We start from the raw sequence: 13,434 nt of genomic DNA, 5'->3' as shown, positions 1-13,434 counted from the left end.
GACTCTTTCCACCTCAATCACTACATTGGTCCTTATTTTAACATGGCCATCTAGTGACTACATCACATAACGATTTGTGCCTTTTTATGTTGGTTGCAAAACCAATGAATAGTCTAAGCTTTGTTCAGCTTGGTGCCAGACCTTCTTCGGGTCAATCAAGCTCTGACTCATAGTCTGTTGATAAATATACACTGCTCTAGGAGACACTGATGTCCACAACGCAAATGTATGATAGGTCTAACCGTCTGGCAAGGGTTTGGACTTTAATTTGTGAAACCAGTGGTTTAGAGTAGAAATTGTGGGGAAGGCACATACTCTTGCCGTTTTCCAAATGAAGGGGGCGGTGAGAATTTAAAATCCACTTGCTGTTGTGTTTTCTATGAAGAGTGACGCCACAACCACGTCACTTTCTGCCCAACGATGGCGACTCAACGACCTCACAGCACAAGAGGCTAGGTAGGGGCTGTTACCTCAGAAACAATGTAGTCCAAGTAATAATCAAAGGCGAAAAAACATGTTATTATAGTGACAACGTAGCTAGTTAAGATAAAGGCGGAGAGGAGCATTTTCTTGAAGTAATGTTTCGTGGCTGTCACTCACGTTCTCCGACCATAATGTGAGACGGAGAAAAGGGGATCTTCGACCGAGCAGCACAGTCATAATCTGGATGACAAACATTGCTAAATGGTGATTCTCTATCAAACCGGACTCGCTGGTTTTATTATAGCTGGCTGGCTAGCTGTATGATATCCTCCATCGCAAAGAAAGTCATCTGACAACAAGTATTTCAACGTCGAAACCCCAGAGGGGAACCACTGAGGAAGGATGAAATTCACGGAGCACCTTTCGGCGCACATCACCCCTGAATGGAGAAAACAATACATCCAGTATGAGGTAAACGGCTAGCTCGCGTTAGCTAGCTAACTGCCAAGAGAGGGATACTCTTGATAGAGCTCCGTTTTTATAACACACACAGCTAGTAATCATTACTAAGTAATGTCAGTTTATCTGGAAAGCAGCTAGAAAGCAGCTAGCGAGTATAACAAATAACATAGCATGAACTCCTAATGTTAGCGGTTAGCCGACAGTCTGCTAATATTGCTGGGGGGGTGCATCTAATGGGGTTTGCAGTGTGTGACAGTGAATTAACAGTTTTTTTGAGACATTGAATGTCAAGCGTTTGAGCTATTTACCGTATTTTACAAGTATTGCTTGACCTAATGTAACTCAGCGAGCCATACTAGACGTTACATTAGATGTATGGTTCATAATTCTTATTCTCTACCTTCTTTTGCCAACATTACCTAGATAGAAAACTCTCTTGCAATTCAATTCTACAATTCCAACCAAATAGCTAGCTTGTTTAGTAGCGTTATAACGTTACAGTACCTGTAATACAGTGCATTGATCCCCTAACATTCTTCAGCACGGATCAACTACAAAACCCAATGCCCCTGTTTGATGGAGATGATTGAATATACCTGCGATCTATGGAACTGGTGTGGATTGCAGCAACATAGCTCTGCAATGAACACCTGCATTTGGAGGTGATCACTGCTGCAGTCCTCAGTTCTACGCATTGCTGCTGCTTGCACCAGCACTGTCATGTTTACTGACAGTCCCTGGGCTGGGTCCAATTCAGACCGCAGGACAAATGGCTACCTTGAAAATATTTGCTGGCAACCATCCTCTCATGTATCAACACCAACAAAGTCAAATTCAAGGACACTGATTTTTAATTAAAAAGCTCTGTAAAGGGTCAGCTTGCTTCTCTTCCAGTCTGCTGGAAAATATGTGCGCAAAATGGGTCCAGACCAGTGGTCCCTAGAGCATTTCTTTGTTATGAAGTAAGCATGCCAAATACATTTATGGCATATAGATCCAAAATAATTGTTATTGAGCTTGCATTCCTCAATGATAAACATTGTCTTTTTGAATTATGATCATGCAAGTGTGTGAAATATGGTCTAGTTGTGTCCACCATATCAGCACTCTAAAACAGCAGTGCCCCTTTCCTACTCCCCCCACATCAGCACTCTAAAACGGCACCACCCCTTTCCTTCTCCCCCCACATCAGCACTCTAAAACGGCACCGCCCCTTTCCTTCTCCCCCCACATCAGCACTCTAAAACGGCACCGCCCCTTTCCTACTTCCCCCACATCAGCACTCTACAACGGCACCGCCCCTTTCCTACTCCCCCACATCAGCACTCTAAAACAGCACCGCCCCTTTCCTACCCCCCCACATCAGCACTCTAAAACAGCACCGCCCCTTTCCTACTCCCCACATCAGTACTCTGAAACGGCAGCCCCCTATCCTACTCCCTCACATCAGTAATCTAAAACGGCAGCGCCCTTTCCTACTCCCCCACATCAGTACTCTAAAACGGCAGCGCCCTTTCCTACTCCCTCACATCAGTACTCTAAAACGTCAGCGCCCCTTTCCTACTCCCCCACATCAGTACTCTAAAACGGCAGCGCCCCTTTCCTACTCCCTCACATCAGTACTCTAAAACGGCAGCCCCCCTATCCTACTCCCTCACATCAGTACTCTAAAACGGCAGCCCCCTATCCTACTCCCTCACATCAGTAATCTAAAACGGCAGCGCCCTTTCCTACTCCCCCACATCAGTAATCTAAAACGGCAGCGCCCCTTTCCTACTCCCCCACATCAGTAATCTAAAACGGCAGCGCCCTTTCCTACTCCCCCACATCAGTACTCTAAAACGGCAGCGCCCTTTCCTACTCCCCCACATCAGTACTCTAAAACGGCAGCTCCCCTTTCCTACTCCCCACATCAGTACTCTAAAACGGCAGCGCCCTTTTCCTACTCCCCCACATCAGTACTTTAAAACGGCAGCCCCCTATCCTACTCCCTCACATCAGTAATCTAAAACGGCAGCCCCCCTATCCTACTCCCTCACATCAGTAATCTAAAACGGCAGCACCCCTTTCCTACTCCCCCACATCAGTACTCCCTCTGACTGCAGTACACATAATTGAATCATTTCACATCAGTGCTGCTGAGGTTTTTTTCCGTTGGATTAGCCTACTGATTAGAGATGGTCAGGGCTAGAACAGAGATTGAATGATGGCTCTGTGGCTCTTGCGGGGTCAGTTCTCCACACAATGATTACACAATTTGTCTTTCCAGACTCCTGCCAGTTGGCTAGAATTACACAAGACATTGGGACGAAGTATCACTCGTGTATTGGTTTTCGGAAGTGTAGTCTCTTCATGTAGTGGTTTTCAGAAGTGTAGTCTCTTCATGTAGTGGCTTTCAAAATGTTTGTGAGAACATCGACCTGAGCCTGTCCATGACAACTTGTTTGTGAGATTCTGCCTAGGTGTGTGTGCGTTTATCTGTATGTGTTTGAATGTGTCCGCCCATACACATATATGCATGTGTGTGAATGCATGCACGTGCCACTCTGAGAATATATTCTAATTCCTTGTAAAGGTGTTGTATTTGGTCACTGCTCTCTCTCTCTCAGGTCAAGAGGATAGCTGGACTCTGCACTCAACATTCTGTATGAGCAGAGCACTGTACTGCCTAAATTAGATTCATCAGGGAAACAGGCTGAGGCTTATTGTATTCATTTGCAGGCAGCAGACATTTTATGTCTGTCATTGTACTGTTTATTCTTGTCTGAATTCATGCGGTGCATGTACATGTGTGTTTGTGTACCATGTTCATGTCTGCCTTTATTCATGTCTGTGTGTCTGTGGTTACGGTTCTTGTTGAGAATAATTACCACTGCCTGTCTAAGTGTCCTCTGTTGTTTTTGTATCTTTTACTCTTGTGGAGCCGATTTTTCTGGGTCATATTCATTATGGCAAAACAGTTTGCTTCTATAAAGTGTTTCTTATTGGATACGTTCTGGTAGTCCCTTCCTGTTTCAGTAAGTTTTTTTCAGTTCGTTGCCTGATGAATATGACCCTGATTATGGCTTACTGTTTTCTGAGCTCAGATTGGAGACGTGCAGTGGCTAACTCACCAGTAGTTAATAGCCTAATAACCACCTACTCCTTCATCTAGGCTTGTGCGTCATATATTTAATCCTATTATACGCGTGACATGACACTCAAATACATATATATATATATATATATATATATATTTCTTTTAGCTTATTAACCTATTTGGCAGTTGACTGCAGTGAGATTGGAGGCAGAGAATGTGTAGCCAGTTGTGGTCAGAGAAGTCACTCAACGTTCATTCTAACCAGACTGTTAGGCTACTAGTGTAGCCTAACAGACACCATATCTCCACAGTCCACACTGCCTTGATTTTGTCTGGCCTTGTGTTGTAGTTTGGCCTGTATTAAGGCCCTAAATGTGTAACACCCCTAGCAAGATACCACAGACATGTGAAGGGCCAACAGGAGTACAGCGGTAGAGGAGGGAGGGGGGCTGAAGGGATAATCGCTTGCCTGTAGTGGTCTGCTTTGTTTAGGAAACTTACGCTTTAGAACCCGCTGATGAACTTAGTGTACACTCACACAGGCTCAAGCATGGGAAGTTGCCCTTTCTGTCAAGTACAAACACCATACACACACACAAACATACACAGTGGGTAGTGTGGGGAAACAAGGCTTTGGCTACACTAGTAGCCCTGCTGTGTAGGCTCTGTGCTGAGTATTGCATGACAGTTGGTGATCTTTGTAAGCACACCACACCATGCCATTCCTGTCTCTTTTGCTGTTATCATTCCTACGATCTCTGCTACAAATGGTTTTCTGCTCCGTAAAAACACTATCTGTTCCTCACATTCACCATTTAAAACAGAGCTAGGCTAGGGAAACACTTCTGCTAGTTCGAAAGTAGTGCAAAAAAGGGTTGATTTTTAAATAAAAAAATTAAAAAAATAAAACACCTGCTCACGGTTTAACCTAAGGGCTAAATTCTCCCGTGGTTTTACTTACTAGCAAAGATTTGACCGCAAAGGGTCTTCGTCAGGCCTTCTGTGGTTAAAAACAAGAAAATAAAAAACGCTTCTAATTAAACTACTGGAGCATTTAAACAGAGGATTGTCCCATTTATATTAGCTTGCTCTCACAGTGACAGTCCCACGATCATATCAGTCTTCTCTTACTGGCTGGCTGCTTGACTGGCTCAGCTCCAGGGAAGAGTAAGATACTGGTCGCGTTCCAGCCCGTCGCACTGTGCAAATTCTCACAATGCCTGGAGTAGTGTTTTAACATCTCAAGAACCAGATTAATGATATAGCAGTCTTATGATATGCACAGTCCAACTGTGTAAAGATGGGCTGGAACGCAACCAGCGCCTCACAGAAGACCTTAGCTAACAAGCCAGCTACGCTACACCATAGACATAGTCGCTGAACGTCTGGGGGTGATGCACGTTCAAATGAGTAATTAGGTTTGTGGTATTGAAAGATTTCACTTTCTCCCCTCGGGAAATAATAGCAGTACAAACGTTGCATATGGCCTTTCTGTTATCTTCCTTTGAAACGTCAAAATAGATCCACACAGCAGACACTGTGGGCCAGGTTAGGAATGCTGTGTTGCACATGTAGCGCTGTATTTTTCGTGGCGTCATTACGTCACCGACCTACGTTATATAGGTATATGTTACGCCCCTGAAAACGGGAGAAATAATCAAGAGTGATGCGGTGTTGTATTCTCAATTCAACTTTTAGTTCAAACATTTCACAAAAGTAACACATTACAAAACAACAGAAAACCCATTATACAAATAACACAGCAAAATATCTTATTAACAATGCACATGTTCATTCACAATCGACATACAGTGCCTTGCGAAAGTATTCGGCCCCCTTGAACTTTGCGACCATTTGCCACATTTCAGGCTTCAAACATAAAGATATAAAACTGTATATTTTCGTGAAGAATCAACAAGTGGGACACAATCATGAAGTGGAACGACATTTATTGGATATTTCAAAAAAAATTAACAAATCAAAAACTGAAAAATTGGGCGTGCAAAATTTTTCCGGATTTGGATACAAAAGACGGATTTGGATACAAAAAGATTTCCCAAGCTTTAAACATCCCAAGGAACACTGTGCAAGCGATAATATTGAAATGGAAGGAGTATCAGACCACTGCAAATCTACCAAGAACTGGCCGTCCTTCTAAACTTTCAGCTCATACAAGGAGAAGACTGATCAGAGATCTACAGCTGAGGTGGGAGACTCTGTCCATAGGACAACAATCAGTCGTATATTGCACAAATCTGGCCTTTATGGAAGAGTGGCAAGAAGAAAGCCATTTCTTAAAAATATACATAAAAAGTGTCGTTTAAAGTTTGCCACAAGCCACCTGGGAGACACACCAAACATGTGGAAGAAGGTGCTCTGGTCAGATTAAACCAAAATTGAACTTTTTGGCAACAATGCAAAACGTTATGTTTGGCGTAAAAGCAACACCCTGAACACACCATCCCCACTGTCAAACATGGTGGCGGCAGCATCATGGTTTGGGCCTGCTTTTCTTCAGCAGGGACAGGGAAGATGGTTAAAATTGATGGGCAGATGGATGGAGCCAAATACAGGACCATTCTGGAAGAAAACGTGATGGAGTCTGCAAAAGACCTGAGACTGGGACGGAGATTTGTCTTCCAACAAGACAATGATCCAAAACATAAAGCAAAATCTACAATGGAATGGTTCAAAAATATATCCAGGTGTTAGAATGGCCAAGTCAAAGTCCAGACCTGAATCCAATCGAGAATCTGTGGAAAGAACTGAAAACTGCTGTTCACAAATGCTCTCCATCCAACCTCACTGAGCTCGAGCTGTTTTGCAAAGAGGAATGGGAAAAAATGTCAGTCTCTCGATGTGCAAAACTGATAGACATACCCCAAGCAACTTACAGCTGTAATCGCAGCAAAAGGTGGCGCTACAAAGTATTAACTTAAGGGGGCTGAATAATTTTGCACGCCCAATTTTTCAGTTTTTGATTTGTTAAAAAAGTTTGAAATATCCAATAAATGTTGTTCCACTTCATGATTGTGTCCCACTTGTTGTTGATTCTTCACAAAAAAATACAGTTTTATATCTTTGTTTGAAGCCTGAAATGTGGCAACAAAAAAAACAGGCTATGAATATTTCCTTTAACCTGTCACATATACACTTCAGCTTTGACATCGGTTTTCGACATCGGCGTTAAACTAGACATCGGGCCGTTGTCAATGTCGTCATTTTTGTCTAATATTGTCCGATTCTGATATTCTCACCGATATATCATGCATCCCTATTATCAATGTGTTATCTTCCAGGACACTAGACTTCTTTCCCAATCATTTGTTAATTTCTCTTCATTCGTTGGTCTTGTTTGTAAATCTACTGAATCCACTCATTCATCAGAGCATGAGTGACCTTGACCATGCAGCTCTATTGGCACAGAGGACTTTCATTGTCCTCAGACTCGCTTGCTTTCCCCCAATAATAAGTGACTTCTTGTTCTCTACTCTGGGGCACAGAGAGCGACTGTATAGCATGGGTAGGCAACTAAATTCAGCAGAGGCTGGATGGTCAGGGGCTGGAAAATAATTATTATAATTTGTGCAGTGCAAATTAACCACATCTAATCCCAATGAGTTGTATTTGAAAATAAAAATAATTTCATTCCTTGATTACGTTGAGATGATCACATTGTGGGAATACTTGGCAACAGATTTCCTAAACTAATACATTTGAGCTGAATTCATGGTAATTTGTCATCATGTAGTAACCAAAAAGGTGTTAAACAAATCAAAATATATTTAGTATTCTTTAAAGTAGCCACCCTTTGCCATGATGGCAGCTTTGCACACTCTTGGCATTTTCTCAAGGACAGCCAGGACGGAACACTTACCCCTTTTCACCCTTCTTCTCTATTGTTATATTTACACACACCCCCGAATATCATGACCTGTTTTATCCCTCAACTTTCTGCTGCTTCCTCTGGCTGGCTGGCTGTCCTGTCTGGCCTTCTGTCTGTCTGTATACCAACATGCTGAAAGAGTATTGTACAGTGTAGCTTCCCTTATAGGTTGGAAAGGGTTTACTATGAAACGTCTGCCTGGCCGCCTGCTTGCTCCTGGGCAGAAATTCCCTGGCTGTTTTAGCTAGTCAGTGGTACAATAATCTGGGTGCCCATGTTAAAGAGGGGCTGAACTCACTGATTTGGCCTGGCTTTTTAGCTTGCCTATTAAGAAATGCAAGAAGCCATGTATAGTACTAATGGGTGAAATCAATAGTTAACATATCAGGATACTATTTTTGACAATATACTGTATATTAATATTATTTTTGACCATATTGGAATATTATGTTTGTGCTAGCTGTCTGTACCTGCGCTGAAACTCTAGTAATTGTCCTTCTATAACTTGTTCTCCATCTGCTTTTATGTGGTGAGCCAACATGTTTTTACCACTTTTATTTCCATGACTGATCAAAACAACTTTTTTCCCTCTTGTCTCTCAGCAGCAGGCATGGTGACGAATATATGTTTGGAACATCGAATCGCTATGAAATCACAGTATCGCTTCGCAATACATATAGAATCGTGAGAATTGCAATACATGTCGTATCAGCACCTAAGTATCGTGATCATATCCTGAGGTCTCTGGCAGTTCCCATCCCTAGCGTATAAAGGTCCAGCAACCCAAATGTTGAATTTTCGAATCACATCATGGAGAACTTTAGCATTTTAGCTAATTAGTAACTTTGCAACTACTTAATACCCAGCTAGCATGTTACCCAACCCTTAACCTTAAACCCAGGCCTAGCTAACATTAGCGCTAGATTAGAGCAAATACTGGAAGTATATCCCTTTTAAGCAGTGGCAGCTGCTGACTCATACACTACACTACATCATGTGCTGCTCTACCACGTTGAGCTGTTGGCTTACATGTGTGTGAATACTTGGTGTATTGCTGCATTATTGAAGGAGTCCAAGTGTCGAAACACAAGTGATGTTGCGTCGAACACAACACAATGTCTGCAGTTCATTTTATGTGTCATCCCATTAGTTAGGTCAGTGACTTTATTTTTACCCCTTTCTCTTGTTTTTCTCTCTTTGCTCTGCAGGCTTTCAAGGATATGCTGTATTCTGCCCAGGACCAGGCTCCCTCTATCGAAGGTAAAATAAGATGTGTGTGTGTGTGTACGTACGTGCATTCTGCACACTATTAGGGCCTGTCACCCCCCAACCCCCCACATCTCCCCAATTCTACTATTACAGTGGGGCAAAAAAGTATTTAGTCAGCCACCAATTGTGCAAGTTCTCCCACTTAAAAAGATGAGAGGCCTGTCATTTTCATCATGGGTACACTTCAACTAACAGACAAAATGAGAAGGAAAAAAATCCAGAAAATCACATAGTAGGATTTCTTTATGAATTTATTTGCAAATTATGGTGGAAAATAAGTATTTGGTCAATAACAAAAGTTTATCTCAATACCTTGTTATATACCCTTTGTTGGCAATGACAAACTGTAAGTCTTCACAAGGTTTTCACACACTTGCTGGTATTTTGGCCCATTCCTCCATGCAGATCTCCTCTAGAGCAGTGATGTTTTGGGGCTGTTGCTGGGCAACATGGACTTTCAACTCCCTCCAAAGATTTTCTATGGGGTTGAGATCTGGAGATTGGCTAGGCCACTCCAGGACCTTGAAATGCTTCTTACGAAGCCACTCCTTCATTGCCCGGGCGGTGTGTTTGGGATCATTGTCATGCTGAAAGACCCAGCCACGTTTCATCTTCAAAGCCCTTGCTGATGGAAGGAGGTTTTCAATCAAAATCTCACGATACATGGCCCCATTCATTCTTTCCTTTACACGGATCAGTCGTCCTGGTCCCTTTGCAGAAAAACAGCCCCAAAGTATGTTTCCACCCCCATGCTTCACAGTAGGTATGGTGTTCTTTGGATGCAACTCAGCATTCTTTGTCCTCCAAACACGAGTTTCATTATATTTTGGTTTCATCTGATCATATAACATTCTCCCAAACTTCTTCTGGATCATCCAAATGCTCTCTAACAAACTTCAGACGGGCCTGGACATGTACTGGCTTAAGCAGGGGGACACGTCTGGCACTGCAGGATTTGAGTCCCTGGCTGCGTAATATGTTACTGATGGTAGGCTTTGTTACTTTGGTCCCAGCTCTCTGCAGGTCATTCACTAGGTCCCCCCGTGTGGTTCTGGAATTTTTGCTCACCGTTCTTGTGATCATTTTGACCCCACGGGGTGAGATCTTGCGTGGAGCCCCAGATCGAGGGAGATTATCAGTGGTCTTGTAAGTCTTCCATTTCCTAATAATTGCTCCCACTGTTGATTTCTTCAAAACAAGCTGCTTACCTATTGCAGATTCAGTCTTCCCAGCCTGGTGCAGGTCTACAATTTTGTTTCTGGTGTCCTTTGAGAGCTCTTTGGTCTTGGCCATAGTGGAGTTTGGATTGTGACTGTTTGAGGTTGTGGACAGGTGTCTTTTATACTGATAACAAGTTCAAACAGGTGCCATTACTACAGGTAACGAGTGGAGGACAGAGGAGCCTCTTAAAGAAGAAGTTACAGGTCTGTGAGAGCCAGAAATCTTGCTTGTTTGTAGGTGACCAAATACTTATTTTCCACCATAATTTGCAAATAAATTCATTAAAAATCCTACAATGAGGCCTCCCGGTTGGCGCAGTGGTTAAGGACGCTGTACTGCAGCGCCAGCTGTGCCATCAGAGTCCCTGGGTTCGCGCCCAGGCTCTGTCGTAATCGGCCGCGACCGGGAGGTCCGTGGGGCCGCCCGGGTTAGGGAGGGCTTGGTCGGTAGGGGTGTCCTTGTCTCAGCGACTCCTGTGGCGGGCTGGGCGCAGTGTGCGCTAGCCAAGGTGGCCAGGTGCACAGTGTTTCCTCCGGCGCATTGGTGCGGCTGGCTTCCGGGTTGGATGCGCAATGTGTTAAGAAGCAGTGCGGCTTGGTTGGGTTGTGTATTGGAGGACGCATGACTTTCACCCTTCGTCTCTCCCGAGCCCGTACGGGAGTTGTAGCGATGAGACAAGATAGTGGCTACTACAACAATTGGATACCACGAAATTGGGGAGAAAAAGGGGTAAAATTCAAACACAAAAAACACACAAAAAAAATCCTACAATGTGATTTTCTGGATTTTTTTTCTTATTTTGTCTGTCATAGTTGAAGTGTACCTATGAAGAAAATTACAGGCCTCTCATATTTTTAAGTGGGAGAACTTGCACAATTGGTGGCTGACTAAATACTTTTTTGCCCCACTGTAGCTAACCCTTAGCCTTTCGGTATCAAACTAATTCTGCAGAAATCAATGCAAGAACAAAGTCAATCCTCTAGGAGAGATGAGCAAGTGAAAAAAACTGAGAAAGAACGAGAGGAGAGAAAGCGACGTGCACAATAATCACGTCTTATCAAATACCCCTCCCTCTAAATGGAGCTTCTGGCCATCAGTCTTTGGTCTAACAGCGAGGAGAATGACAATGCATTGCTCATGCCTTTTTCTAGTGTCGCTGGCTAAGTCATAGCCGCTTTCAGTGTCATTGGAAGGCTGATCTGTTTCTACAGCGGGATTCTCAGTGAAACACCTCATGTCCCTTTTAAGAGTTCCCTGTGGTGTTTCTGCATGGCATTGTGTGCTTGGAGACTGAATCCAACTTGTTACGTTTGACTAGCAACAGAGGCTACTCTGAACCACTGGTGGGAACTGCAGTATAGACATATAGGTGGAGGATTGTATAGTGTAGCTATGCTCATTAGGGTAGCAACCCTCAGATGAGCCTGAAGTTAGACATAGGCGTTAGGCTAGGCAAAGTTGGAAGGATCTCAAGCAGACATGTAGGTGGAGGATTGTACAGGGTAGCTTCTCTCAAAAGAGAATGGGTTTACTAAACCTGTGTATATCTCTGTATCAGACCTGGGTTCAAATACAATTTTAAAACATTTCAAATACGTTAGTCACCTACCTGGCACAACAGGCAGGCGAAAGCAAACGCTCAAAGTATTTGAAACGGTTCAAATATTATGTGTGTGTGCGATAGATAGATAGATATGAGCCTGACTGATATGGGATTTTTGATTCCGATACTGATTTTAGGGATGCGAAAGTTAACGATATATCTGATGATACAGGTGGAATGAAAAACAGACGTTTTTTTTTCACAAATTGTGCTCCAAAGGATTAACAGATACTCTATGATTTCGAAACTAAATGTAAAAATGTACATTATTTAAGAACATTTGTTCTTAAATTGGTTTACATGATAACCACCAAAAAGCAACTATACAGTGCATTCGGAAAGTATTCAGACCCCTTGACTTTTTCCACATTTTGTTACATTAGTTTTATTTTAAGATGTATTAAATTGTTTTTTTCCCCCCTCATTAATCTACACACAATACCCTACAATGACAAATCAAAAACAGGTTTAAAAAAATAAAATATAAAACTGAAATATCACATTTACATATGTATTCAGACGCTTTGCTCAGTACTTTGTTGAAGCACCTTTGACAATGATTACAGCCTTGATGCTACAAGCTTGGCACACCTGTATTTGGGAGTTTCTCCCATTCTTCTCTGCAGATCCTCTCAAGCTCTCAGGTTGGATGGGGAGTGTTATTGCACAGTTATTTTCGGGTCTCCAGATATGTTTGATTGGGTTCAAGTCCAGGCTGTGGCTGGGCCACTCAAGGACATTCAGAGACTTGTCCCGAAGCCACTCCTGTGTTGTTTTGTCTGTGTGCTTAGGGTCGTTGTCCTGTTGGAAGGTGAACCTTCACCCCAGTCTGAGGTCTTGAGAGCTCTGGAGCAGGTTTTCATCAAGGAAATCTCTCTACTTTGCTCCGTTCATCTTTCCCTCGATCCTGACGAGACTCCCAGTCCCTGCTGCTGAAAAACATCCCCACAGCATGATTCTGCCACCACCATGCTTCACTGTAGGGATGGCGCCAGGTTTCCTCCAGATGTGACGCTTGGCATTTAGACCAAAGAGTTCAATCTTGGTTTCATCAGACCAGAAAGTTTTGTGAATCGGGTTTCCCATGGTCTGAGAGTCTTCAGGTGCCTTTTGGCAAACTCCAAGCAGGCTGTTATGTGCCTTTCACTGAGGAGTGGCTTCCGTCTGGCCACTCTACCATAAAGACCTGATTGGTGGAGTGCTGCAGAGATGGTTGTCCTTCTGAAAGGTTCTCCCATTTCCACAGAGGAACTCTAGAGCTCTGTCAGAGTGACCATCAGGTTCTTGGTCACCTCCCCCGATTGCTCAGTTTGTCCGGGTGACCAGCTCTAGGAAGAGTCTTGGCGGTTCCAAACTTCTTCCATTTAAGAATGATGGAGACTACTGTATTCTTGGGGATCTTCAATGCTGCATATATTTTTTGGTACCCTTCCCAAGATCCGTGCCTCGACATAATCCTGTCTCAGAGCTCTACAGACAATTCCTTCGACC

At 43.3% G+C, this 13,434-nt stretch overlaps 1 protein-coding gene across 1 annotated transcript in view; it reads left to right on the top strand.

The window, feature by feature from the left end:
- Positions 1 to 417: 417 nt before the first annotated feature.
- LOC124041949 (xenotropic and polytropic retrovirus receptor 1 homolog) overlaps positions 418 to 13,434 on the top strand; it is a 40,406-nt gene continuing 27,389 nt past the window's right edge. The window contains exons 1-2 of the mRNA XM_046360147.1: positions 418 to 894; positions 9,059 to 9,110. Of these exons, the coding sequence (XP_046216103.1) occupies positions 826 to 894; positions 9,059 to 9,110 (121 nt within the window). The 5' untranslated portion in view covers positions 418 to 825. The remainder of the gene's footprint in view (positions 895 to 9,058; positions 9,111 to 13,434) is intronic.

This window comes from Oncorhynchus gorbuscha, linkage group LG08 (assembly GCF_021184085.1).
Source record: "Oncorhynchus gorbuscha isolate QuinsamMale2020 ecotype Even-year linkage group LG08, OgorEven_v1.0, whole genome shotgun sequence".
Lineage (NCBI taxonomy): Eukaryota > Metazoa > Chordata > Actinopteri > Salmoniformes > Salmonidae > Oncorhynchus > Oncorhynchus gorbuscha.
The sequence above is the reverse complement of the archived record's forward strand: the minus strand, read 5'-3'. Positions and strand labels throughout refer to the sequence as shown.